The sequence below is a fragment of the Ictidomys tridecemlineatus genome, chromosome 6 (assembly GCF_052094955.1).
Source record: "Ictidomys tridecemlineatus isolate mIctTri1 chromosome 6, mIctTri1.hap1, whole genome shotgun sequence".
Classification (NCBI taxonomy): Eukaryota; Metazoa; Chordata; class Mammalia; order Rodentia; family Sciuridae; genus Ictidomys; species Ictidomys tridecemlineatus.
Window position 1 is genome coordinate 62721103 of NC_135482.1, and position 27648 is coordinate 62748750.

The window sequence follows — 27648 nt, forward strand, 5'->3', positions numbered from 1 at the left end:
TCCTCCCAGCCAGCCCTGCTCACTGGCTCTCCTCCGTCTCCATGCCACCTCCCCTAAACACTCCGGTACTGCAGGGCCCTCTCACCTCCCCCACACTGTCCCTAGGCAGCCTTGAGCTCCTGCCTGGTCATGCCTGCAGCTGAGCTCAGAGGCCTGAGGATCCTCCACTGCCTCCCTGCGCCGCTGCAGACTGCCATGCCACAGTTCCCATGGGACAGCTCCCTTGGCACTCCTAGACACACTTGGAGCCCACGACCTCCAAGCTCACCACTTCCCATGCCCTCAACAGAGCCCCTGCTTGTTTCCCCTACCCAGACCATCAGCACAGTAGGCCCCACAACTCAGCCAGAACCAGAACCCAGATCTCTTCATGCCTTTTCCTCAAAACTAGGTAGTTCCCAAGGGCTTCCCTTCCTGCCTCCCGTACACCTCTCTTACCCGCTCTCCTCTCTCTCCCTGCTGCCCCATCCTGGCCCAGGCCACCTCCATCTTGCCTGGAGGCCCTCTCTTCTTCCCTTCCAGCCCCTGCTCCACAGCAGCCAGAGAGACCTTCAGGGAGCGTGAGCATGACCTTTCCATGGACCCCCAATGCCATCAGGGTGACCCAGACTGTCAAACATAGCATGCCAGCCCTACCTATCTGGCTCTGACTGACCACTCAGAATCTCACGGCTCCCCAGTCCCCCTGCTCCCACCTCTCTCCCCTGCTCTGCCTCATGTTGTAGGGACAGAGGGGGCAAGGCACCGAAGATAGGAGGAAACAGTTTTATTTGGCTGCAGCCAGGTTCAGAGGGCACAGTTTTTGCTGTAATCAATTAATCTCCTGAACCCCGAGTTCAGGGAGTTTCAGAGTTTTATACCCAGCGTGTAAGGGGAGGGGCTCAGAAGTTCACAGTCTGCAGAAATTCACATAAAATCAGCTTTTTATTTCACTGTTCTGGGCAAGTTAACCCTTCAAGGACAACATCTGAGAAGGGGAGAGCTTCTTCTCCCCTTTTTTTCCTCCCCCTGCCAGCTGTTACCATGGAGCCCATTTGTAACTTATCTTAAAAATGTAGACATCTCTGTGAAGTCCAGCTCAAGGCCAGAGACCTTGTTTGCACAGTTCTACAAAGTACTATACTGGATATGTTTTTAAAAAACTAGTAAGGGGGTGTCCAGCACCTGGAATGCTGGTATCTTCCCAGCCAGTGGCCAAGTAAACAGGGTGACACAAAAATAGGAAGTTTATCTACATTGGACTCTTTTGCAGAGACTCTTTTGCTGACAGTCCTAAAATCAGCCATGGTGAAGAGGGCTTTTCTGTGGAGAAAGGGGGTGCCACTTCACTCAGAGACCCTGGACACAGGTCAAATGAGAGATGGGACCAGAAGCTCTCTCTCCAAGGGCCTCTAGAGCGTGACCTTGAGAAATGGCTTGATTCTACTCTGGGCTTTAACACTCCCTTCCCAGGGACCTAAGGAGTCCTAGTCTCGCTCGGGGTAATCACAGCACACCTGAGGGGCCCGAGGGGCCCATTCCTATGGGAGGTGATGCACCTTCCTTCCACCCACAGGCCTGAGGGCCCAGGCAAGACCAAGGCTGCAAAGTCTCCATCTGTTAGAGCCTCTGATCTGAGTCCTGGGCCCCGCCTCCTCTCCACCAAGAGGAAGGGCACTGCCACAAGCCCCATTTTGTTTGGGGGACAAAAAGAGGAGCACCATTGGAGGATTATTAGCCTGGGAAAGTGGGTGGGTTTCTAGAGGAAGCAGTGTTGACGCTGAGGCCCACAGGAAGATCAGGAGTCCACACTGAATCAACAAATAGTGCATGAAACCCGCTACACACCAAGACCTGCTGTTACCCGGGTTTGGGTTCCCAGAAGTGAGGAAAATGATCAGTGATGCTGTCCCTATCCCTGAGGCTTCCGTGTTACAGCAAAAGGTTGATGTGGGTAAGGAATGAGCCAGAAGGGAGAGGTGAGCTCCGCAGACCAGGAACAGCATGTGAAGAGGTCGGTTAGACCAAGAGCCCGGAACCCTCCAGGCAGTCTGATGAGCTCAGCAAGGCCAGAGCCCCCTAGAAGCTTAAAATGCTCCAGCTCACCCCATAAAAGTTCTCTCCTTCCTCCCAGGGTGTTTCTCAAGGACTCTTCCTTGCTGGCACTTTCTTGGCCTGTCACCTTGCGTGGTATCAGCCATGGTATTTCCCATGCACTCGGTAGGTCGGCCAATTAGCAAGGCCTTCTGAACTTCTCAGAGAGCCAACTGCCTCTTCTCTGAAAGTTCCCTGATGACTGTGAGCCATCCGACCATCAGAGCCCTCTGTGCTGGCAAGCCTGTGGTAGTGACAATTCCTGAGCAGCGGTCCCTCCACACCTGTCCTGCTCACGCACCAGCTGAGGCTCCTGCACATCCAAGGGGCTGATGGTCTAACCCCCACTCCACATGGATGAACTAGCTGAGGCCCCCAAAGTGAAGGGCCTTTATTGGATATGGAAAATGACAAACCCCAAAATAGAGTGGCCCGGGAGGAAGTAGAAGGGAGAAGGCAATACATTGATCCTTTCCCAGTACATTATTTCCCAGGGACAAGAAAGGCCCCAGGGAGGAGATATCCATCAAGTCTGGAATGACAGTCTCTGGAAAGAAGCCAGAGCATTGATCCTTCCCTAAACAAATCCTTCCCCAGACCCTCCATCTGGCCCAGTAAAGACAAATCCCAGATACTGACCACTGGCCCCAGCCCACCCCCACCATCTCGCCCAGCAAAACAGATTCCAAATGCCTAAGTGCCTAAACTGACACGCTCATTAATTAAGTCGCCTCTCAGTGTACCCCATGTAAGTGTAAACTCCCCATTTGGCCCGTAGCTTATTTTCCACCAAGAAAGTGGGTCCATCAGAGGCATGACTCCATTCCTGAATAAAAGCTTTTGCTGATCAGTGAAGTTTCTATCCAGCCCAGTATTCTTGTGCTAACAGCCTTGACCAACCACTCTTTTTTTTTTTTAAAGAGAGAGTGAGAGAGGAGAGAAAGAGAGAGAATTTTTAATATTTATTTTTTAGTTCTCGGCGGACACAACATCTTTGTTGGTATGTGGTGCTGAGGATCGAACCCGGGCCGCACACATGCCAGGCGAGCGCGCTACCGCTTGAGCCACATCCCCATCCCAACCAACCACTCTTGGTGGCAAAACCAAGATGAGAATCCAAGCCTCTTGACTTCCAGTCTTCCCTCTTTTTCCTACTGCCTCACTCTGCCCCCTTTCTTCAGAGGCTCAGGATGCTGTTATGCTATTTCAGTAATAGTAATAACAACAACGATGAATACCAAGTTTCCAGTATTCTTTGTGGCACGCTATACTCCAAACTGTATCCATTTTGTCTCATTTAATCCTCCTGTGGTGGCTGTCTTTAGGAATGATCTCCCAACAATAGTTTCCCTCTCTGCCCCTGCTGCTCTTCATAGCAAAGAAAAAACTCATTTCTTCTCCTCTTGAATCCTGGCTGGCCCTGAGAATTCTTTGACCAATGGAACAGAATGTGGTAGAAGGGAGATTCTGTGCTCTATAGAGCATTAGAGAGAGAGTGGATGAAATGGGGTGACCAGAGCACCCCTAGAAGCACAATTTACATTCACAGAAAATGCACTGGTAATGGAGAACCTTTCAACTGCATGCTCAGATTCTGGTTTTCTGCCACTTTCTCTATAATGCTCACAAGATTCCAACAGGTGCTATTGTAAGAGAGCTTGTAGGAGCCAATTTTTGTTGATTTGTTTGTTTATTTATTTATTTATTTATTTATTTAGCTTTTAATTTGTTTCTCTGTTCTTTAGCATTTGTAGGAGCCATTTGAAAGGGTTTTAACCACTGGGGCACAGGTACGCACTCCTATAATCCCAGTGGCTTGGGAGGCTTTAAGGGAGGAGGATCATGAGTTCAAAGCCGGCAACTTAGTGAGGCCCTAAGTAACTCAGCAAGATCCTGTCTCTAAATAAAATACAAAAGAGAACTAGGGATATGGCTCAGTGTTTAAGCACCCCTGGATTTAATCTCTGGTACCAAAAAAAAGAAAAAGAAAGAAAGGGTTTTGACAAGTGTGGTACCAGCTTGCAATCATGGAAAGAATGTTAAAATAGCGCATTGAGGTTCTTGTTTTCATCCCCCCTCTATACAGGGCTCAGAGGGTGCCAATAGACAGTATTGTAAGAAGGTTTTTAGAGTAGTGCTGAAATGGAGGTAACCAGAACTGTCCTAAAGTGGCACAAGCTTGAGCTCATAGAAAACATGTTGGTGATGGTGAACTTTTCCAATACCACCCACAAGAATGTTTTTGCAACCACCCTCTTTATAGTACTGATGACAGGTGGTAGTACCTGGAGGAACCCAGAGGCCCCTGGCTATCACCCCAGCTGAACTCTCAGCCAGTGGACACCACCAAATGCCAACCATAGGAGTGAAGCTATTTTGGACCTTCAAACCATCCCAGAGCCCTAGCCAATCATAGAAAGCCAACAAATCACCCATCAACCTACACAAACATGAAAAATATTGTTGTCTTAAGCCACCAAGCTTGGGGCTATTTTGTTATGTTGCAATAGCTAAGTGGAAGAAAAGTTGGTACCTGGTTGTGGGATGCTGCTATAACAAAACCTAAAGCCTGTGGCATTGGCTCTGGGAGTTGGCATCAGGCTGAGCCTGAGTGTCCTCAGGAAGACAAGTCTAGCTAGAGTGTGGGGAAATTACCAATTAATCCTGGAAAAAAGGCATAGGGGTAGGAGCTGTTCCTTATGTTTATAGTTCCTAAATGTTTGGTTCTCTGGGTTTTTTTAATATTTATTTTTTAGCTTTAGGTGGACCCAATATCTTTATTTTACATTTATGTGGTGCTGAGGATCTAACCCAGTGTCTCATGCATGCTAGGCGAGCACTCTACCACTGAGCAACAACCCCAGCTCTGTTCTGTTTTTTTTTTTTCCAGTGGATCAAACTCAGGGCTTCATGCAAATTAGGCTAGCACTTTGCCACTGAGCCAATCCTGTCCCCAGTTCTTATATTCTTTAGTGTTTGCTATGTATCAGCCAATGCCTCCAGTCCTCTAATACAACTCTTTATATTAACTTTCTCTATTCAATTATTATCCTTTGATTAGATCCTGACAGCTATATCTTGGCCCAAAAGCATCACTTGAGCTCCAAGCTGATGACCAGAACCAAATCTAGTCCTATGGGTGAGGCCATTTTTGTCCTTCTAGCCATCCTAGCACCCCAAACAACATCACACGAAGGAGAAGCACACAGCACACTGACAGAACCATGAGAAATGATAAAGTATCATGCCAAGCCTCTCCATCTGCATGATTTGTTGTGTGGTTAGATGTCTGAAACTCTTCCCTCCAGCGCCCTAGGCATCATATCCACAAAGAAGCTTAAGCCCAGCAAGGATGACAGACATGACCACAATCACAGAACTAGCAGGTGGCTGGGACCGGTGTTCAAACCAGGTCAGTATGAACCAAGCCCTTTCAAACACCTTGTCTCACTCAAAGAGCCAAGAGGGATCTCAGGAATACTGTCCACCCTCCATCACTCTCCAGTCAGGAAACAGAAGGAAGTTGAGAGTGGAAGCCATTTGCCCAAGTGACCCTTGTTGCAGATGGCCATCAGAACTCTGAATTAGCAGCTCAGTTCTCCTGACTTCCATCCCAGAGCTCTTCCACTCTCTCCTTCACTCACACACATCCCCCAAGGAATGCCCTTGGGTGAGGGGACAGTATTGCCATAGTTGAGAACCTCTAGGACATATTTTGCCATATCTTGAGACATATTTGGTTGTCAGAATAGGGAACAGGGGAACACTGCCAGCATCTAGTTCTAGAAGCCAGCAGGACCAAAGTGAACAGGGCACCACGACCCCATCCTCAACAGAATTACGAAGCTTGCAATGACAGTAGTGCTGCTGCAAGCAACCCTGGATTAGAGAAACCCACAGTCCCCTTGAGTCTTTGTTTTTCCCCAAGTCCCCAGTTTGCTTGCTCAAGACCAGCTGGACAGCGCCTTCTGCAATCATGTTTACCTACTGAAAATATCTATGTGGATGGTTAAGGACTGAGGAAATCTGTGGCAGGGTCCATCTATCAATCACAGCAAGGCCCACCTATCCATCACAGCAGGGCCTACCTATTAGGCACAGCCAGCCACACCTATCAATCACAGCAAGTCCCAGCTATTGTAGCAGGGCCCAGACACTTCCAAGACAGCAGGTTTGATTCGCTACAATTAGTTTATTGGAGGCACAGAGTGAGACAGACAAACGTGCAGGAAGGCAGCTGAGTCATTGGCTTTTTAGAAGTTTCTGCAGGCAGCCCAGGAAGGAGGTATTCTCCCTCCCTCCCTTGGCCGGGTCCCTTGCATTTCCAGGTGAAAGCACCTGAGCAACCTCCTGGAAAGGGCAGAAAGGAAGATTCTGGGGCCGGTCCTGTTCCTCCAAGCTCTGGAGAAGGGGGTCAGGCAGGACCAATGAGTCCAGCAAAAAAACAAAAGGCGGAAGAAAAGAATGAATCCTTGGGACAACAAACTGACTACTGGGAAAGGTTACAGAAAAAGACCAAGGCACCCGCCCCTGCCTCCCGGGGCTCAGCGCGCCCAGAGGGGAGCAGGCGGGGACGAAGTGTAGGGTGTACACATCAGGCAACCAACCGGCTGGGGAGGCCAGCAGTGGGTGGTGCGTTCCGGTTGCGCGAGGTCCTGGCTGGGCAGAGGGTGACGGTGGCCCTCAATTGTAGCTTTGATTGTAGGAGGCCTCCTAGCACTTCCTACAGCCGCCGCTGCAGGCGCCGGCCCCGGCGCAGGGGGCGCAGGCGTTGGGGGTGCCCACCACCACGTTGCCGCTGCAGGGGGCGCTGCAAACTCTGGTGTTGACAGCAGGGGAAGTACCGGAGACACAGAGATCGCCACAGGCGACGCCACCGCGGGAGCTGCTGACGCCTGCATGGGTGAGAACAGGGAGCCAAGCGTCAGGCACAGCTCCAGCCAGGTGGCTTTGCAGTGAGCGCGATGCCCCCTCCCCAAAGGTTCGGGCCTCCCTAGCTGGAGAAAGGGGAGGGCTCGGACTACTTACATACGTTCACGGCGCCAACGCCCTCACACAGCCTGTTGGGAGACGAAAAGTTGACAGGTCAGTACCGCGGGAAAGGCTCCGCGATCAGCAACCAGGTGCAAGGTGTGATTCGTGGATCTCCCTTTGGGGACTTGCCAGGGGAAAGGAGTAAGAAACCAGCTAGGGGAGCCACAGATCCCAGTCACCACGTGGGTTCTGGAGTCGGCCTGCAAGCACCTGCAGTCTGCTGCCCGCTTCTTATGAACTATGCATTGTGAGTTTTAACCTTTCTGGGCCTAGCTTTCCTCATCAGGAAAATCAGCTCCCATACGTGCAAAGCTTAGTACCCAGCACGCAGTGAGCACTTGAGAACTCTTCCCTGCAGCAGTTTCTAGGTTCTGATTTTTGTAAATGTATTTAAGGGGGGACAGACAACCTCCCACCCAAATAAACAACTATGGGACAAAACTCAAAGGAAAAGATTAAGCTCTAGTTCTGAGAGTCTCTCCTTAAGAGGCTGGAGCTGTAGAGCTGCCCTCTAGCCATGGGCAGTCTGAATGTCCAAAGGATCTTTTCCCCTACCTCCATCCCCACCTCCAGAGAAGGCCAAAAACAAAACTCCCGAGAGTAAGACAAACCTGCCACAAGGGACAGATCCTGCTCTTGGTCTACCTCAGCCCCAGGCTATAATGGAAGACCATTTTGGAGTATTTTATTATGATTACAGTAGGTAAGCAAAGTTTGAAGGGATTTCCTGCTGAAGCAGGCTTTAGGAAATAAATCAGAATTCCCAGGGCTAGGGCAAGAATTAGGCAGGACCAGGCTAGGTAAGAGCCGTAATCCTGAATGACACAAAAACCAAGACTGGGAAAGAGGGAATGCCATTCAAGGAAGGTGACCCGAGGTTAAGTTACACTCTCAGGAACAGACATCACCCGACATATACACAACTCTGAATTCAGATATATAAAAGTCGTCAATCCCATATTACAGCCTAGGTAAGCATGACATTCAGATGGGGCTAGATCAGACTCAAAGGACTTACACAAGTTTCCTGTCCAGCTGCAGGTTGGTGAGGTGTAGTAATGGAGGTGGAGAGAATGCTGGGAGTGTGAGGGACATGGCATGCTGAGAGCCCAAGCATGATTGGGGGAGTAAAGAGTTATGGGACCCACCTCTGCTCTTCGCCCTCCAGCAGGCGCCTGTAGGTGGCGATCTCGATGTCCAGGCCCAGCTTGGAGTTCATCACCTCCTGATACTCCTTGAGCAGGCAGGCCATGTCCTGCTTGGCCTTCTGCAGGGCGCCCTCCAGCTCAGCCAGCTTGCAGCGGGCATCGCTCAGGGCCGCCTCGCCCTGCTGCTCAGACTGGGTCACTGCAGCCTCCAGCTTGGTGTTCTAGGGGCCCAGAGGAGAACAGGGGAGGTTATGGTCCCTGAGTGTGTGTATATGTCATTGCCTGGATGTGCCCAGGGTCTCCTTACAGCTGGGAACAGCCCAGAAACAGGCCCTCTTGCCTTGTTCACCTGGATCACCCAGATTGACCATGCTGGGGACCTGGTCAGGCAGATGGGCTGCAGAATGAGTGGTGAGGCCCACACAGGGCACAGCCTGGCTGTGTGGCACAGGGCAGGGCCCAGCCCCCCTGCTGTTGGGCACAGTGAGCCATACCTGGCACTTGGCATTCTCAATCTCGGCCGTGAGCCTCTGGATGATGCGGTTCAGCTCATTGATCTCCTCCTTGGTGCGGCGCAGGGTCTCCCCATGCCTGATCACTGTGGCCTTCATCTCCTCGCACTGGGGGAGGCAGACATGCTCTGAGGCTCAGCATGGGGCACCCTGAGCCTGTGCAACCAGCCAGCCAGCCCTGCCCTGGCCCCAACCTCAGAGCTGTCTGTCCTCCCCTCACCAACTCAGGACATCAAGTCCCCAGGCAAAAGAGGCCTTGTTCATACAGGGTGATGCCCCCTCCCACTGCCCCATGCACGAGGCAAGGGTCCTGAGCCCCTCACCTTGCTGCGGTACCAAGACTCAGCCTCGGCGCGGCTGCGGTTGGCAATGTCATCATACTGAGCCTTGATCTCAGCCACGATGCAGTCCATGTTCAGGTCTCGGCTGTTGTCCATCTTGACGATGACTGAGGTGTCAGAGATGTGGGACTGGAGAATGCGGATCTCCTGTAGGAGGAGCATGGGGACATGTCAGAGGCTCCTTAGACCAGAGCCCAACCCAGCACACCATGCCCAACTTCTCAGGCTCCCTTGGCCCCCAGACCCTGCCTGATCACACAATCCCAGCCTGGAGCCCCAGACACAAATCCCTGTCCACCCCTCCACCTCCCTCTAGCCCTCCGCTCAGCCTAGTGACCCTCACCTCCTCATACAGTCGCCTCAGGAAGTCGATCTCCTGGGTCAGAGCCTCTGCGTTGGCCTCCAGGTCTGACTTGCGCAGGTAGGCGCAGTCCACGTCCTGGGAAGATGGGGAAGGATTGAGCTCAGAGGGTCCCTGAAGATTGTGCCTCTAAATGCCTCTTTCCTCTTACCTGTTCCATTCACTCCAGGGGAGAAGGATCCCTACTGTCTCTACCAGCAAGCCATCTCCTGCCTTCTGACTCTCCCCAGATGCACCCAGCAACCTCCTCAACTGTGACAACAAACCTTTGGTGCCTTGGACATGGCCCACCTGCTTGGCAGGACCCCTCCCACCTCTCCTTTTTACCCCTCCTGCTGTAGGAAGCCTGCCCAGGGGACCCCTCAGTTCTGCCACCTGGTCCTTCCCTAGCCCCCAGCAGTCCCCCAAGTGGCCCCCTGACCACTCCTGGTCCTACTGCATCATCCCTAGGCTCTGGGGTCAGATCTTTGCTTTGTCGTCAGACTTTCAGCGTGCCAACGGACCACACCACTCCCCACAGGCAGACTAAACTCCTGGACTCCAGGGCACCCCAGCCACAGACCTCCTAGGCACCCAGAGGTCAACACAGCCACCCCCTCGCCCCAGGGCAGGTGCGAGGGGTCATTTCCCTTGTCACAGCCCTAGGTGTGCCATTTGATGGTGTGCCTCTCTGGGCACTGCCCATCCTGATGTGGAGAGGTCACTGCACCCACCCTGAGGTTGAGCCCCCACGGTGACCCCAAAAGAGTCTGCCCCGAAATCCCTCATGGCTCTGCTTCCCTCTGCCATGCGACTCACCTTCTTCAGAGCCACAAACTCATTCTCAGCTGTGGCCCTCAGAGAAACTTCCTCCTCATACCTGAGATGGGAGAGAGGGGAGGTGAGGGCAGGGCAGTGTCCACAGACCCCACCCCGCAGGCCAGCCAGGGGCTGGAGAGGGAAGCCCACACCGCTGACCCCAGCCGCCCTGCCAAGTCCTTGCTGGTTGGAGTTGGGGTGTCTGGGGTCCTCTCTCCACTCTGAGTTGGGGATGGAGAGGGCTCCTGTGGGACCTTCCAGTCCCAGTGCCAAGGCTACACTGAGGTCCCCTCAGGAGGCAGAGAAGAGAGTGGACACTATGGCCTCTGGGGTACTGCAGCCAGTGCCCTCTGCCATGGTGTCAATCCTAGCTCAGCTGTGAGTGTCATAGACCCAGAGGAATCAGAACTGAGCACCAAGGCAGGGGGCCACCTAGAGGATGGAAGGCTGAGGTGGGTGCAGAGCACTCCAGGCCTCAGGGCTGCTGTCAGGCAGGTGTGGACGGTCACAGCTCCACGAATAGGTCCTGCACTCCCTCAGCCTGCGCTGGGCCACACACCCTCCCTGGGCATTCTCATCATCTGTGCCAAGGGCTCTCCCAAAGCCAGTCTGTGTGGGAAGGGACACCAGAGCCGGCCCCACTCACTTCTTCTTGTAGCCCTCCAGCACCTCCCGCACGTGGTTGAGCTCTGAGGCCAGCCTCCCGCTGTCGGCCTCCACACACTCGGCCTCCCGCCTCAGGGTCTCGATGTAGCCCTCGAACAGGGGCTCCAGGTTGCTCTCGCAGCACTTGCGGTTCTGGTAGAACTGCAGCTTGGTCTCCAGCAGCTTGTTCTGCTGCTCCAGGAAGCGCACCTGCCATTCGGGGTGGTGGGGAGGAGGGATCAGGGGTCAGCCAGCTCTTGGCATGGGGGTGATTGTTTGAAAGGGTCTCTGACCCTGGAACTCACCAGAGATCAGGCGGAGGTGGGCCCTGAGAACAGGACAAGTTCTCCCTTTCCTGATCCTGATCCATGGTGGGAACCAGGGGCTGGTGGAGATATGTGCCTGTTCTTATGTGAGCCCAGTTCCCCATCCAGATGGATCCAAGGGACAAATGTCAGGGGCCAGGTTCAGGGCTCAGCACCCCTACACTGAAGGCAGTGAGGCTGGAGCTCTCAGCCAGTGCCCCACATTCAGACCCCATCATGGGGTTCTGGTGGTGGGCATCGTAGAGCTGATGTCAGGCCATCCAGGACAGAGCTGGGCTATCCTGCCCTCCCCCACTTCCTCTGGCAGACAATCCTCCCTGCCCTAGCACACAGCCCTCAGCTGGGGCTGCCCAGTCCTCTAGACCAACAGCAGCTGCTGCATTCCTCCACAAGCTGAGTAGCTTGTACCTGAGCAACCTGTCCTCTCTCCTTTTTTTTTTTTTTTTTTTTTTTTAATAATTAAGTCTTTCTGGCTCTGGAGTGCCTGTGTAGGTCTGGAGTGCCTGTCTGTGTATGCCTCTCCCATCAGACTGTGATCTCAGTGAAACGGAAGTCTTTCTGCCTCTGCCTCTCCCCTCAATGCCAGGCCTGGCTGTGCACCTGTGTTAGGGATCAGGAAGGGTGCGATCCAGGACACCCACCTTGTCGATGAAGGCAGCAAACCTGCTGTTGAGACCCTTGATCTGCTCCTTCTCCTCGTGCTTCACGCACTGCGCGTTGGGGTCGATCTCCAGGTTGAGGGGCGTGAGCAGGCTCTCGTTGACGGACACGGAGGTGATGCAGGGTGGGCTGGGTCCGCACACGCCGCCAGAGCGGTAGCCGAAGCTGCGTCCGCAGGAGCCAGAGCGGAAGGCTCCGCAGACACTTTGGCTGCTGAAGCCCCTGGTGATGCCGCGGTAGCAGGAGATGCCGCGGTAGGGGGCGGCGGTGATGCAGCAGCGGCCTGGCCGGGGCCCGCAGGCGGAGGCGCAGCTGAAGGCACGGCCACAGTAGGATCCACAAGTCATGGTGCTTTGGCGGGAGACGGGAGGCTCTGACGTTGGAGACGTCCAAATGGAGGGTGCAGTGGACCTGGATTCAATTGTTTGCCTTTTCCACCTCTGTCGGCCTTTTATATATCCGCGGAGCCTGGCTGACCACGTGGTTGGGGACTATTAGATGCCTTTATAGGCTTGGGTTGTTAAGCTACTGTGGCTCTCCCCTAAATGTGCTTAATTGGTGCTCATGTTTATGGTCCTTTGCCCTAAACTGCACAATTTTCTTCTTCAAAGGGCCAGCTCACCCCGACACGCACACCCCAGCCTTCTAATACACAGAAATTGAGAGGTTGAGAGACGTGGGGCGCACTGATTCAGGCTGGAAAGAGGGGCCAGCGCGGAGCTGGGGCTCAGATTAGCTGCTTTTTGGGGGGGGGGGCGGGATCGGTGTCGCTGTCCATGGTGCTGATCTGACCGGCTCAGAAAGGTTGGGCCAGCACATCAGATGATGTAAAACCTGAGGTGTGCTTGATGGTCTCCCTGACCCAGATGGTCCCTTTCTGCACCCCAAAATCCCCACATTTACAAAAGTATCTAATTTCGTCTCACACAGGAACCCAACGCCTTCACACCTGCTCCCAAATCCTTCACTATACCTGTCAAAACCTCTCTCTCTCTCTCTCTCTCTCTCTCTCTCTCTCTCTCTCTCTCTCTCTCTCTCTCTCTCTTCCCCCCCCCCGCTCTCTCTCATCTCTCCTCACCTCTCACTTCCCTCCCTCTTACTCTCTCTCCACTCACTGGCTGCCTTCCCTCCACCGTCTCACACACCACCTGTCCTCAGGTACTCATCTGCACCTTTGCTCATCCTCACAGGAACATACATGTGTACAGGCTCTTAGGCCATCTGGCCAGTTTATGCCATATGGAGGCATGCCTTCCCTTGGGGTCTTCCACAAGGTCTCGGGGGAACACACTGGCTCACTGATCCCAGGAGTACCCAGTCATTTCCCCCAAGGCTTCAAGCAATGACCAAATATCTACATTTCACTGCAGGCCTCTGTGTTTCCTCCAAGGTCTGGGTGAGCCCTGCTTCTACAAGTCTGCATACCATTGGCTCAGAATACTAAACCCCATAGAGCTATCTGGTCCAGTCCCCACCTCACTCCCTGAATCCTGCTACTTTCCATGTTCTGCCCTCCTGAATGCCCCTCCATGCACAGCAGTTTGTCATTAACCTTGACAGGTGTCAGAGGAGATCCAGATTGCTGCCCATCCAGTGTGGATCTGAACTTCCAATGACTGAGTAGGGGCCAAGGAACTTTCCTAACTAGCCCTGGGGGCAGGACAAGGAGCAAGTCACTTCACTCTTCTGGGAAGTGGGTTAAGGCTTTGCCAAGCACTGGACATTTACAGAGATGTGTACATGCTCAGTGTACTCCAGAGCACCATGCATATGGGTTTTGTTGTTATCTTTAAGAGGCAATTTGTGGGGCTGGGGTGTAGCTCAGTAGTAGAGCACTTGCCTAACATATGTGAGACACTGGGTTTGATCCTCAGCACCACATAAAAATAAATAAATTAAATAAAGTTATGAAAAAGATGCAATTGGCTCTGGGGCAGTGTTTTGTTTGTCTTATTTATTTATGTATTTAGAGTTCATGTTGTGACCCACCAATGAGAGCAACCAGAATTTTATTTTAATGAACTAAATTTTTTATTTTAATGAACTAGATGAAACGACATCAAATAAAATAGAATAGAACAATATCAAAGTGCTTTATATTGCTTCCTGTGTAACTCTTGTTCCATAGTCTGGGTTTCAATTGTGTGTGTGTGTGTGTGTGTGTGTGTGTGTACACTCAGTCACTGTGTAAATTGATGTCTTAATATGACTGCAAAAAAAAAGTAGGATAGGTAACATGTCAGTTGAGATGACAGAACCAGATTCCAAAATTGCCTGGTGTCAAATCCCAGTTCTGCCGTCCTCTGCTGTGTAACTTTAGGCAATTACTTCACCTCTCTGTACCTCCTCCATGATTTGTGAAATGAGGATAATAATAGTGCCCACCTCTTAAAGTTGTTGTGGGGATGAAAGTAATTCGTCCGTGCAGAGCTCTTAGAACTGAGCCAAACGTACTCCAAGTGTGCAATCATTTTTATTTTTGTTGCTGCTGCTGCTGCTGCTGCTGCGGCCATATTGGCATGTTTGATGGATTCACCCACCCACATTCCTAAGCCATCTATGGTCAGTTAACATCAATGGTGCCTGTTTTTAAGTGCTAGTAAGAGGACTGAATGCAGTAATGTATGGGCGATGCTTAACACGACACCTGGCACAAAGAAAGTGTTCAGTGAATATTATCTACTGTCATTCTACCACTTGGGCCTGTCCAAGGGGCAGAAAGAACTGAAACCTTTTACTGTCTTCATTTCCCATATCCTGGGAAAGAGCCCAAATGCCCCTCCTCCAATCCCCAGTCCAGACTGAATGCCTCAGTGAGGCCCTTTGAGAATTTATCACCCTAACCAAGAAAAAAAATGTCATTCATCCCTGGACGACCACACTAGTCAAAAAGAAGTTTGGTTAATCTGAAAAGCCAGTAACTGGTGAATAATTCATAGATTGTATTTATTATGTGACCTTAACTGACTATCAGCAAACCTTAGTCATGAATCAAAAATGTCATGCTCACTCATCTTGATCCCCAAACCTCCTGATCTGTGGGTAGCCAGGGGTGGCAGAGTGGCTGAGAGTGGAAGGTGCCCTTGATAATCCATCCAAGTATAATGGAACGCCAAGGAGAGCAGGAGAAGGTCAACTCTCACTGCAGCTGGACAAATGTAAGTTGGAGTTGAGGAAGAACTTCCCAGAAGCTCCAAAAAGAGTTTGTACTTAGGGAAACTTTCTATCAAAGAAAACATCAGAGCTCCCTTAAGTCCTGCCTTTCTGGTGCAGCCTGTTGTGAGGTGGATTCCCCAAAATGGAGGATTGCTAAGACCGGATGTCACCTTCCAGCTGGGGCATTCAGGGACTCGGTGTCTGATATGATATGGGAGCTATCATATGATATGGTAGGCTGGATCCTATCTTAATTGGGTGGGGGAAGGAGGCAGTAAGGGAAGGAGGGAGATGCTCTGGTCTGGCAGGGAAGACAGACCCTCATTCACAACAAAGGCCAGATGTCTGGAGAGGGCTGCTTTCAGATGTTCCACCAGATGTTAAGGAACACAGTGACTCTGCCTGTGTCCATTCAGGGACAGTGTAAAATGCAGCTGGTCTGACTGGAGCAGCAGGGAGGGCTCCCGGGGAAGAGCAAGGACAGGCCTGGGTAAGGAGGCAGTCAGGACAGCGTTGGCAAAAGGGTGTGCCCCGGCATACTTCAGAGAGTGGGAGCAGGTGAGACAGGGCCAGGGGAGGATGGAAGGGGAGCCTGCAGGCCTTTGCGGGAGTGGAGGGGCCCGAGAGGTACTGTGACAGAGGAGGCAGAGAGCTGTGAAGCAGGGCCAGTGTCATCCTTGAGACTATTCCGAGACTGCGTGCTGCGAGGCAGCCTGTGGCCCTACATCTGGAGGATTCCAAAACATTTGCTTGCCAGGCTTGCTGGCGTCCAGGGGGCTGGGTCCTCTCTACCCTTGCAGTCCTGGCTGTCTGTGGGCAGGCCAAGTTCCACTGAGGGACACTGAGGGGGTAGCAGAGTGGCTATTTACAGAACAGCAGAGCTACCAAGCTGTCGCTGGGGGGTTCACCTCAAGTCTAGCCACTAGGCAGGCAGTGGGTTAGTGAACTGGGGAGACGTTCAAGGTAGAACCCTGCCTCCTCAGCCAGGAGAGCCCACCACACTGGTCAGTTATCCATCAGAACTCACCAGAGGGGAGTCCCATTAGATAGGGGGCAAAGGCCCTGGTAGGAAGCCTGGGTGGGGCTGGACACTGAGCTCTGCCTCCGAGAGCCCTCCCACCAACTAGGCCCCGAGCCTACCCCAGCCCTGGCCCCCGCCCTGCAGAGCTCACTGCTATAAATCTGGAGCTCAGGTTGCCCACCACTCCAGTAGGTCTGGACCTTGCCCTCCGTGCTAGGCCCCTTCCCTCCTCCTCCTCCCCTGCTCTTCCATCCCTGGAGTGTCCCCCTTTCTTCCATTATCCCCTGGATCTTCTCCCATTTTTCCTCCGCGGTCCCCCAATCATCTCTCTCCCTCCCATTCTCCCCAGCCACTCCCCGGCACAGGCCTCCTTTGTTTTTTTTCCAAGTGGCCCTTTAGAGTAACAGTCTAAGATTAAGCATCTCCTTCTCTCCATTTTCCCTAGGAATCCTCTCTCCCCTCCATGCCTCTCTATCCCTCCCCCAGCATACATCCCATCTCCACTCTGCCCAAGGCCTTCAGGATCCTTGCCTCCGTCAGCTGGCTCACTTTGTCCAAGGACACATCCCCCTCCCTTCACTCAAGTCCCAGCAAGGAACATCACCCCTCCCCCTCCCCACTCCCAGGAATGGGCACCCTCTGCTCTGCTTCATTTGGTCCCCACCCCATCCGACCACAAAGCTTGACAAAATTGGCCACCAAACTTTGATGTCTCCATTACTCAGCACTTAATATGTAGCTAGTACATTTTAATCATTCAACAAATATTTACTGAATACCTACTATGTGCCAAGCCCTTGGAACATATCCACAAACAAAACTTTTGTACACATTGATGTGATGCAGTCTTTGCATTTCTGTCCAGGGTCTGGGCCCACATCCAGCTTTTTTTTTCTAACTGAAAGTTCATCAAGGACAAGGGTGAGTTCTCCTCCACCCTCTAGTCCTGAGTCCCAGTGGCACCCTGCAGGGCCTTGAAGAGGGCACAGGAGAAGAGATGACTGAGTGTGTGCTTGTGTGTTACACACAAACACCACCAAATGGGTGCTACCATTATTGACGGCAGATGGCGGTCAGATAGAGGCACAATAGGACAAACTCATCCCTTCTACAGGGGTCCACAGCACCAGGCTGTGTCAGCTCTGTCTCAAACTCATAACCTGAGCAATTTCTCAAGCTCCCCAGGCCTCAGTGTCTAAGAACACAGGTCTCAGGGGGTCATCAGTAAAAATCGCATAAGTCAAAACACGTTGGGTTCTCAGAAACATATCTAGTATGGAGAATGATAAACATCTAGGATGATGATGATGATGATTTTAGTACTGAGGATTGAACCCAGAGGTACTTAACCACTGAGCCACATTCGCCAGCCCTTTTAAATATTTTATTTAGAGCAGGGTCTCACTGAGTTGCTTAGGGCCTCGCTAAGTTGCTGAGGCTGGCTTTGAATTCTCCTGCCTCAGCCTGAGCTACTGGGATTACAAGTGTGCACCACTGTGCCTGGTTTAGGTTGTTATTTTTTAAGTTTGGAAGAACATTCATAAAATAGCATAAAATAGCATTCTTCTCTGAAGATACACTACTTCCACAATTTAAAAAAAAAAAAAAAAAAAACCTGCACTCCCGAAAACCTCTCGCACAGATGCACCAGAAGACACAGAAAAGATTGTTGGTGCCAACTCTGCTCACCATACAGAACTCGGGAAACACCCACGAGAATATGGGGGTAGAAAGGTGAATAACTCTGTTCTATTCGTACAATGAGCACTCCTCGGAGAAAGCCGAGCACTGCAGTCGCAGGAAGCAACCCTGAACAAAAGAAACCAGAATTGAAAGAAGACTGCAGCATGACTCCATTGATGTGAAGTTCAAAAACTGGGAAACAAAATAATACATCATTGAGGGATGCTTACATTGATTCTAAAACTAAAAAGGAAAACAAGGGATAATTAAACACAAAGTCCAGGTGAGGGGTCACTCTAGCCAGGAAGGGGGAAAATACAAACAGAATGGGGTATATTACATAGGAGGCTGCTAAGATTCCTGTATTTGGTTTCTTCCTAAAGGGGCAGGTACACACCTCTACAATCTCCTGTGTGTTGACATATTTCACAAAAATGATTTCATGAAATTAAATTTTATAAGAATAATTTTAACTTTTATAAAATACCTATACACTGCCAGAGACAAGAATGGTGAGTCTCTAACCCTCCCACCACCACCACCTTGAGTTTTTCCACTTGAAGACAACAGGTTTAATGGAAATTTTATGTCTTCAAAAATGAGCAGCAATCAATAATTTGTGAAGTTTTATGAAGTGGTGTCACATCGGAGTTTCTTCATATCTCGTTTGAAATTGTTTCTTGCGTCTTGAAAAATTGCTTAGCCACGGCCAGTCATTAGTAATTAGCTTGTGCTTATGCATGGCATTTTTATAACGAGTTACATGGCAGAAAAAGTCGAGTGTGTGAGATGCACCTTGACTCAGCATCCTCAGGACACCCAGCCAGCTGGTTTGGGGAGACACCGCTGTCTGATGATGGGCATTGCCCAGAATTGCAGATGAGGGTGCAAAGAGCTTCAGAAGTATTGGCCCAGCTGCAACTGAACACATAAGGTAACAGCAACTGCCACATCCTCCTCTAGATGATCAGGTGACCCACAGAGTCTGTGACCCCATATCTATCATGTCACAGGGCCCCTCTGAATATTGTGCACAGACACACTGAACCCTGCCCTGATTTTCCCCTTCCTGCTCTTTCCCACCAGCCACCCCCTTGCCCCTTCCCTAAGGCAGCTCTGCCTGCCTTGGCCCCCCAGGACCATGAGTCAAGTCATTTCACAACCCTGTTCTCTTCAGTTTAATGCATGCCTCTGTATTTTATGCAGTAGTTTTTCTAGACCTGTTCAGTATGGGTGGTTCATGGGTAAATAGGACATAGTGCAATCTACCAAATGAATTACAGGTCTAAAAATCCCAGAGGTATCCCAGTAGCTAAAAGTGATGGTGTCCAACCCCTGCCTGCCCTGCACAGCCAACCCAACTCCTTCCTGTCCAGCCTTCAAACAGCACCAGGGTGCCCCCTGCCACTCACACCCCTCATTCATTCCTAGTTCTTTTTTTTTTTTTTTAATTTTATTGGTTCCTTTTGGATACACATGACATAGAACCCATTTTGATATAGTTATACAAGCAAGGAATACCTTATTCTTATTAGAACTCCAGTCTTGTGGATATTCACACTGGTGGGATTCACTGTGCTGTATTCATAGATTTACCAGAAAAATGATGTCAGATTCATCCACTGTCTTTCCTTTTCTTTCCCTGTCCCCGTCCCTTCATGCCCTCCTTGATCAATCCCCTCTGCTTCTGCCCATCTTCCTGATTCTCCCCACCACAAATCCAGAGATAACCCCTCCTAAACAACTTTATTTATAGGGAGTAGGAAAAACAAGGGATGTCATTGCTTGCAGGTGAGAAAGCACCTGTATCTCCTGGCTCTAGCCAGCCATGAGGCTATGGTCAAGTCATTTAACCCCTTTGCACGTCGGTTTCCTCATCTGTAAAATGGAGGTAATGGTACACCCTTCATTTTGTTGATGTGTGAATTAGAGATTACTTAGGTCATATAATGATGATCATATAGTACATAAACAATAAAATACCCTTTATCTTAATAGTATGTATGTTTCCCTACAGAGTCCTTTCCAACTGTAAAGACAAAAAACATATTCAAGTGATCCAATTAGCATCACCAATCTGACATTTTATGCTTCCTGGGCTGATATAATATGATATAGCATCTTTTTAAAAATATTTTTATACCTTTATTTTGTTTACTTTTTTTTAATGTGGTGCTGGGGATTGAACCCAGTGCCTCACATGTGCTAGGCAAGCACTCTGCCACTGAGCCACAACCCCAGCCCCTGACATAGCATATTTTATAAAATGTTTAATTTAAAACTATTCAAGATCCCAACCCAATATTGTCCAAAACAAAATTATGGGATGCTGAAAATGTTCTTCACCTGTGCTACCAATGAAGTAGGCACTAGTGGTGTGTAATAATTGAGGACTTAAATACACAGAGTGCAACAGAAGAACTTGATTTTCTATTTACTTAATTTTAACTGATACAAATTTAAATAGCCACTTGTATCTATTACCTACGGTATTAGCAAACTAGTTGTAGATCCAACTTCCAATTTTTAGAAAACACAAGGGAGAAAGCCACAGATAAATCACATAAAATCTATTTTTAAAAAATCTAGGGCACCCTGAGATGGTGGCACACTCTGAATCACCAGTGACTCAGAAGGCTGAAGGAGGATTGCAAGTTCAGGGTCAGCCTCAGCAACTTAGCAAGACCCTGTCTCAAAATAGAAAATTAGGACTGGGGAGGTAGCTCAGTGGTTGAGTGCTTGCATGACATGAATGATGCTCTGGGCATCACAAAAAAATAAACAAATCAAATAAAAGGGGCTGAGGGTTAGCTCAGAGCATTCCTGGGTTCAATTCCATGTCTCTCTCTCTCTCTCTCTCTCTCTCTCTCACACACACACACACACACACACACACACACACAATTAGGAAAAACAATTAGGAAAAATTGAATATGGGGTGGATAATAAGTGGTGTTTGAAATTATTGTTAATTTTCTTACATGTGGAAAAAGTACCATCCTTAATCTTAAGAAATTTGTGCTGATGCGGCTAGGGTGTAGTTTGCCTAGTGAGCACCAGGCCCTGGGTTCAACCCCCAACATATCTCTCATCTATCTCTCTCTCTCTCTCTCTCTCTCTCTCTCTCTCTCTCTCTCTCTCTCTCTTTCTCTATCTCTCTATCTCTCTCTCTCTCTCTCTCTCTCTCTCTCTCTCTCTCTCTCTCTCTCACACACACACACACACACACACACACACACACACCCCATAAATGTCTGTTAAAGTATTTAAGGTTTACCAGCAATGATTTCTGAAAGCATCAAATAATGGGGCAAATGTAACACAATGTTATCAGGGGTTTTCTTTAGATATCTAGGTGGAACATCTGTCTGTGTTTGTTATAGTGTTTCAACTTTTCTCTGAAAATTTTTATTATAAAAGTTGAAAAAGATGTAAAAATATTTAATAATCTGCTGACAGCTATCATATTAGGAAAATCTGATGATTTTCAGCAGCCTGTTGCAGAATCTAGAGTTGGAGAGATGCAGGTTTTGTTTTAGAAGTACTTTAGTCACTGGGGCTGGGGTTCTGGCCCAGTGGCAGAGGGCTTGCCTAGCACATGTGAGGCATTGGGTTCAAGTCTCAGCACCACATTAAATAAATAAATAAATATTTCAAAGACTAGAGGAACTTTGGATTGGGCAAAGGGGAGGTGGGGAAGGGAGGGGCACAGGGGTCGGTAAGATGGTGGAATGAGATGGACACCATTAAGCTAAGTACATGTATGAATGCACAAATGGTGTGGCTCTGTGTAGTGCACAACCAGAGAAATGAAAAGTTGTGTTCCCTTTGTGTACAATGAAGCAAAATGCAGTCTACTGTCATATATAACTAATTAGAAAAAAATAAATAAAAGAAAGAAGGAATAAATGAACCAACGAACTTCACTAACTGTGGAATGGAGATAGCCAGTTGTTATTTGTAAATGCCTCAGTCTGTCCCAGGTCCCTTCCTCCATACTTCACACTCTAGTCACAAGTCCCCTTCCCCAAGCCCCATTCTCCCCTCTGCTGGCCCTCTGCACAGCCCTCCTCTGTGCCTCAAGTGCCTGTTGGATGCATGCCTGCCAGCAAGGCACTTTGAAGTGGAAACATGCTGAGTCCCCAAGGGCCCAGAGGCTGTCATGCTTTACAAAGAAGAGGGTGCGGGCCACTCCACCATTAAAGAACATTCTGGAGAGGGGTTGGACAAGGCTAACCGCCCAAGCCCATAAAGCTCAAATTGCCCCAATCCATCTTCATAGCCAAGCCCGTTCAGAAGCTGGGCATAAATAGGACTGGGGTGCCCAGACCAGCACATTGGAGTTTCCACCACGACTCCAGCCCTCCCATCTTCACCTCTGCAGCAAACACCTTCAGAAGCACCATGACTTGCGGATCAGGTTTCGGAGGCCGAGTTTTCAGCTGCGCCTCGGCCTGCGGGCCCCGGCCAGGCCGCTGCTGCATCACCGCCGCCCCCTACCGCGGCGTCTCCTGCTACCGCGGCATCACCGGGGGCTTCGGCAGCCGCAGCGTCTGCGGAGCCTTCCGCTCGGGCTCCTGCGGACGCAGCTTCGGCTACCGCTCTGGCGGCGTGTGCGGACCCAGCCCACCCTGCATCACCTCCGTGTCCGTCAACGAGAGCCTGCTCACGCCCCTCAACCTGGAGATCGACCCCAACGCGCAGTGCGTGAAGCACGAGGAGAAGGAGCAGATCAAGGGTCTCAACAGCAGGTTCGCTGCCTTCATCGACAAGGTGGGTGTCCTGGATCGCACCCTTCCTGATCCCCAACACATGTGTACAGCCAGGCCTCAACACTGAGAGAGGAGGAAGAAGCAGAATGACCTTACATCATTGAGACCACAGTCTGATGGGACACAGATACAAACCCAGAAAGACTTAACTGTCAGTCAGAGAAGCAGATTGTGTGGGAAAATGGAGTGAACAGTCTTATCTAGGCACAAGTTGGACTGCAGGAAGTATAAGAGGAATGCATCAGTGGCTGCTGAGACTGGTCCAGACTGAAGGTGGGCCAGGTTGGGGCAGGAAGGGTTGTCTGCCAGAAGAAGTGGGGGATAGCCCGGCTCTGTCCTGGATGGCCTGAAATTAGCTCCATGATGCCCACACCAGAACCCCATGATGGGGTCTGAATGTGGGGCACTGGCTGAGAGCTCCAGCCTCACTGCCTTCAGAGTAGGGGTGCTGAGCCCTGAACCTGGCCCCTGACATTTGTCCCTTGGATCCATCTGGATGGGGAACTGGGCTCACATAAGAACAGGCACATATCTCCACCAGCCCCTGGTTCCCACCATGGATCAGGATCAGGAAAGGGAGAACTTGTCCTGTTCTCAGGGCCCACCTCCGCCTGATCTCTGGTGAGTTCCAGGGTCAGAGGCCCCTTCAAACAATCACCCCCATGCCAAGAGCTGGCTGACCCCTGATCCCTCCTCCCCACCACCCCGAATGGCAGGTGCGCTTCCTGGAGCAGCAGAACAAGCTGCTGGAGACCAAGCTGCAGTTCTACCAGAACCGCAAGTGCTGCGAGAGCAACCTGGAGCCCCTGTTCGAGGGCTACATCGAGACCCTGAGGCGGGAGGCCGAGTGTGTGGAGGCCGACAGCGGGAGGCTGGCCTCAGAGCTGAACCACGTGCGGGAGGTGCTGGAGGGCTACAAGAAGAAGTGAGTGGGGCCGGCTCTGGTGTCCCTTCCCACACAGACTGGCTTTGGGAGAGCCCTTGGCACAGATGATGAGAATGCCCAGGGAGGGTGTGTGGCCCAGTGCAGGCTGAGGGACTGCAGGACCTGTTCATGGAGCTGTGACCATCCACACCTGCCTGACAGCAGCCCTGAGGCCTGGAGTGCTCTGCACCCACCTCAGCCTTCCATCTTCTAGGTGGCCCCCTGCCTTGGTGCTCAGTTCTGAGTTCCTCTGGGTCTATGACACTCACAGCTGAGCTAGGATTGACACCATGGCAGAGGGCACTGGCTGCAGTACCCCAGAGGCCATAGTGTCCACTCCCTTCTCTGCCTCCTGAGGGGACCTCAGTGCAGCCTTGGCACTGGGACTGGAAGGTCCCATAGGAGCCCTCTCCATCCCCAACTCAGAGTGGAGAGAGGACCCCAGACACCCCAACTCCAACCAGCAAGGACTTGGCAGGGCGGCTGGGGTCAGCGGTGCGGGCTTCCCTCTCCAGCCCCTGGCTGGCCTGCGGGGTGGGGTCTGTGGACACTGCCCTGCCCTCACCTCCCCTCTCTCCCATCTCAGGTATGAGGAGGAAGTTTCTCTGAGGGCCACAGCTGAGAATGAGTTTGTGGCTCTGAAGAAGGTGAGTCGCATGGCAGAGGGAAGCAGAGCCGTGAGGGATTTCGGGGCAGACTCTTTTGGGGTCACCGTGGGGGCTCAACCTCAGGGTGGGTGCAGTGACCTCTCCACATCAGGATGGGCAGTGCCCAGAGAGGCAGACCATCAAATAGCACACCTAGGGCTGTGACAAGGGAAATGACCCCTCGCACCTGCCCTGGGGCGAGGGGGTGGCTATGTTGACCTCTGGGTGCCTAGGAGGTCTGTGGCTGGGGTGCCCTGGAGTCCAGGAGTTTAGTCTGCCTGTTGGGAGTGGTGTGGTCCGTTGGCACGCTGAAAGTCTGAGGACAAAGCAAAGATCTAACCCCAGAGCCTAGGGATGATGCAGTAGGACCAGGAGTGGTCAGGGGGCCACTTGGGGGACTGCTGGGGGCTAGGGAAGGACCAGGTGGCAGAACTGAGGGGTCCCCTGGGCAGGCTTCCTACAGCAGGAGGGGTAAAAAGGAGAGGTGGGAGGGGTCCTGCCAAGCAGGTGGGCCATGTCCAAGGCACCAAGGGTTTGTTGTCACAGTTGGGAGGTTGCTGGGTGCATCTGGGGAGGGTCGAAGATGGCTTGCTGGTAGAGACAGTAGGGATCCTTCTCCCCTGGAGTGAATGGAACGGGTAAGAGGAAAGAGGCATTTAGAGGCACAATCTTCAGGGACCCTCTGAGCTTACCACCCCCCCATCTTCCCAGGATGTGGACTGCGCCTACCTGCGCAAGTCAGACCTGGAGGCCAACGCGGAGGCGCTGACCCAGGAGATCGACTTCCTGAGGCGACTGTATGAGGAGGTGAGGGTCACTAGGCTGAGCGGAGGGCTGTAGGGAGTGGGGAGGAGGACAGGGATTTGTGTCTGGGGCTCCAGGCTGGGATTGTGTGATCAGGCAGGGTCTGGGGGCCAAGGGAGCCTGAGAAGTTGGGCATGGTGTGCTGGGTTGGGCTCTGGTCTAAGGAGCCTCTGACATGTCCCCATGCTCCTCCTACAGGAGATCCGCATTCTCCAGTCCCACATCTCTGACACCTCAGTCATCGTCAAGATGGACAATAGCCGAGACCTGAACATGGACTGCATCGTGGCTGAGATCAAGGCTCAGTATGATGACATTGCCAACCGCAGCCGTGCTGAGGCTGAGTCCTGGTACCGCAGCAAGGTGAGGGGCTCGGGACCCTTGCCTCGTGCATGGGGCAGTGGGAGGGGAACAAGGCCTCTTTGCCTGGGGACTCTGATGCCCTGAGTTGGTGAGGGGAGGACAGACAGCTCTGAGGTTGGGGCCAGGACAGGGCTGGCTGGCTGGTTGCACAGGCTCAATGTGCCCCATGCTGAGCCTCAGAGCATGTCTGCTTCCCCCAGTGCGAGGAGATGAAGGCCACAGTGATCAGGCATGGGGAGACCCTGCGCCGCACCAAGGAGGAGATCAACGAGCTGAACCGCATCATCCAGAGGCTCACGGCCGAGATTGAGAATGCCAAGTGCCAGGTATGGCTCACTGTGCCCAACAGCAGGGGGGCTAGGCCCTGCCCTGTGCCACACAGCCAGGCTGTGCCCTGTGTGGGCCTCACCACTCATTCTGCAGCCCATCTGCCTGACCAGGTCCCCAGGGTGGTCAATCTGGGTGATCCAGGTGAACAAGGCTGTGAGGAGACCCTGGGCACATGCAGGCAATGACATATACACACACTCAGGGACCATAACCTCCCCTGTTCTCCTCTGGATCTCTAGAACACCAAGCTGGAGACCGCTGTGACCCAGTCTGAGCAGCAGGGCGAGGCGGCCCTGAGCGACGCCCGCTGCAAGCTGGCTGAGCTGGAGGGCGCCCTGCAGAAGGCCAAGCAGGACATGGCCTGCCTGCTCAAGGAGTACCAGGAGGTGATGAACTCCAAGCTGGGCCTGGACATCGAGATCGCCACCTACAGGCGCCTGCTGGAGGGCGAGGAGCAGAGGTGGGTCCCAGTCCCTGGATGTTTGTGTCTCCAGTACTGATACCTTACCTAGACCCTATCTTTTTCTTGGTTCATCAAAGGTCAAGATTTCTGGGGGTAAAACCTAAGATTTATCACCTTGGAAGGGTAGGGTGTGTATGGTCAACCTGCTCCCTCTGGGCCTTGGCTCCTAATTTGTTGAGACTTCCTTGTGGATCCCACCCTAAGACCTTGGAGAGCTCTGTTTGCAACTGGGGCTGGTCACTAATTTCCTTTTCTTGTCCACCCTCAGGTTGTGTGAAGGCGTTGGGGCTGTGAATGTCTGTGAGTATGGGAACCCATAGGGAACAGATCTCCCCCTTCTTGTGGGGGAGGTGTATGGAAAGAGGGATGGCAGTAAGAGCAGAACATAAATGGGGGGCTGGTGTCACTTCAGGAGGGACAACCAGAAAAACCATGAGGAGATGCCCTTGGGGAAATGGGATGCCTTGCCCTGCCTCCCAGTTTTAACTCAGCCTTCTGGGACTGCAGGTGTCAGCAGCTCCCGAGGCGGAGTTACCTGCGGGGACCTCTGTGTGACTGGCTCCAGGCCGGTCACAGGCAGCGCCTGCAACGCCCCCTGCAGCGGTAACCTGGTGGTGAACACTGGAATGTGCGCGCCCTGCAATTCCGTCACGTCCTGCGGCCTGGGCACTTGCGGAGTGGGCTCCTGTGGCATTAGCTCCTTCGGAGTGGGCTCTTGCTCCAGCAGCTGCCGAAAATGTTAGTCGCATAGGCTGCAGCCCAGGCCCTGGCCTTTCTACTGAGGAGCCAGTTCAGCCCCTCTCAGCCTAGGGGCCTGAGGCAAGGGCTCCACTGCTTCTGCACTTTGATGAGTCCCTTCTGCTCCCAGCCCCTTTGGTTTCCCTGTGTGATCCCCTGCTCCTGGGCTCTGCTGACCAAGAAGAAGTCCCCTTGGAGCCTAGAAAGGGGAGGACCAGGACCAGGGCCAAACCCTGGGATACCATGGGGCCCAGGCTGGAGCCCCCCCCCCAGCCTCCCCCTTCCTTTTCTGCCCTGTTCATCTCTGTCTTACTGTGTTTCCAATAAATCAATGTAGCCAACAGTGGACCTTGTGTGCATGTCTGTTAAGCTCCTCAGGTGCTGGGGGCTGAGAAGGGCCTCAGAGTCACATGGATCAGATAAAGACCCAGGGCTGCCTCCAGGACTTTCCCTTACCCCAGGGCTCACAACAGTCTGACTTAGCCAGGGTTTGTGCTAGGCTCTACATGATGGAATTTGGTCCACACAACTTTAATGATTTTACCCACACAACCTCAACGATACATCTCACAGATGAAGAGATCAAAAGTGGAGACCTGTGGTAACCAGCTTTCCACTTGGTTGAGTGGTTGAACTATGGTTTGAACCCTGTGTGGGTCTCTAGGGCTCATTCCACTAGACCAGAGCTACCTCAAAGACATCCTGCGCACGTCTGTAAACTGGTGGATAATGAGTGTTAGATTCTGTCATGACTCAAAACTTAAGGAAACATCACTCACTGCTTTGTTGGTGAAGATTCATGCCTGGGTAATTTATTGGAATTCTTTAGGGGTAGATACATGAATATG

At 51.8% G+C, this 27648-nt stretch overlaps 2 protein-coding genes across 2 annotated transcripts; one reads left to right on the plus strand and one right to left on the minus strand.

The window, feature by feature from the left end:
* Window positions 1-6245: 6245 nt before the first annotated feature.
* LOC101970545 (keratin, type II cuticular Hb6) lies at window positions 6246-12584 on the minus strand. Its single transcript, XM_078014643.1, has 9 exons — window positions 11880-12584; window positions 10914-11122; window positions 10268-10328; window positions 9452-9547; window positions 9091-9255; window positions 8750-8875; window positions 8256-8476; window positions 7102-7133; window positions 6246-6968 (listed from the first exon to the last, which is right to left on the minus strand). The coding sequence occupies exons 1-9, from the start codon at window positions 12243-12245 to the stop codon at window positions 6787-6789; spliced, it is 1458 nt and encodes a 485-aa protein (XP_077870769.1). The 5' UTR covers window positions 12246-12584; the 3' UTR covers window positions 6246-6786.
* Window positions 12585-22162: 9578 nt separating this feature from the next.
* LOC120888306 (keratin, type II cuticular Hb1) lies at window positions 22163-27143 on the plus strand. Its single transcript, XM_078014644.1, has 9 exons — window positions 22163-22531; window positions 23247-23455; window positions 24042-24102; window positions 24814-24909; window positions 25105-25269; window positions 25470-25595; window positions 25839-26059; window positions 26331-26362; window positions 26570-27143. Exons 1-9 carry the CDS (start codon window positions 22163-22165, stop codon window positions 26803-26805), a joined length of 1515 nt encoding a protein of 504 aa, XP_077870770.1. The 3' UTR covers window positions 26806-27143.
* The last annotated feature ends 505 nt before the right edge of the window (window positions 27144-27648 follow it).

Excerpts from the sequence above, each read along its gene's own strand:
- LOC101970545 (XM_078014643.1), bottom strand. The coding sequence starts at position 12,245 with ATGACTTGTGGATCCTACTGTGGCCGTGCCTTCAGCTGCGCCTCCGCC. Across the intron at positions 10,329-10,913 it reads CTGGAGGGCTACAAGAAGAA|GTATGAGGAGGAAGTTTCTC; the intron begins GTGAGTGGGGCC and ends CTCCCATCTCAG. Across the intron at positions 7,134-8,255 it reads CTGGAGGGCGAAGAGCAGAG|GCTGTGTGAGGGCGTTGGCG; the intron begins GTGGGTCCCATA and ends GTCTCCCAACAG.
- LOC120888306 (XM_078014644.1), top strand. The coding sequence starts at position 22,163 with ATGACTTGCGGATCAGGTTTCGGAGGCCGAGTTTTCAGCTGCGCCTCG. Across the intron at positions 25,596-25,838 it reads TTGAGAATGCCAAGTGCCAG|AACACCAAGCTGGAGACCGC; the intron begins GTATGGCTCACT and ends CTGGATCTCTAG. Across the intron at positions 26,060-26,330 it reads CTGGAGGGCGAGGAGCAGAG|GTTGTGTGAAGGCGTTGGGG; the intron begins GTGGGTCCCAGT and ends GTCCACCCTCAG.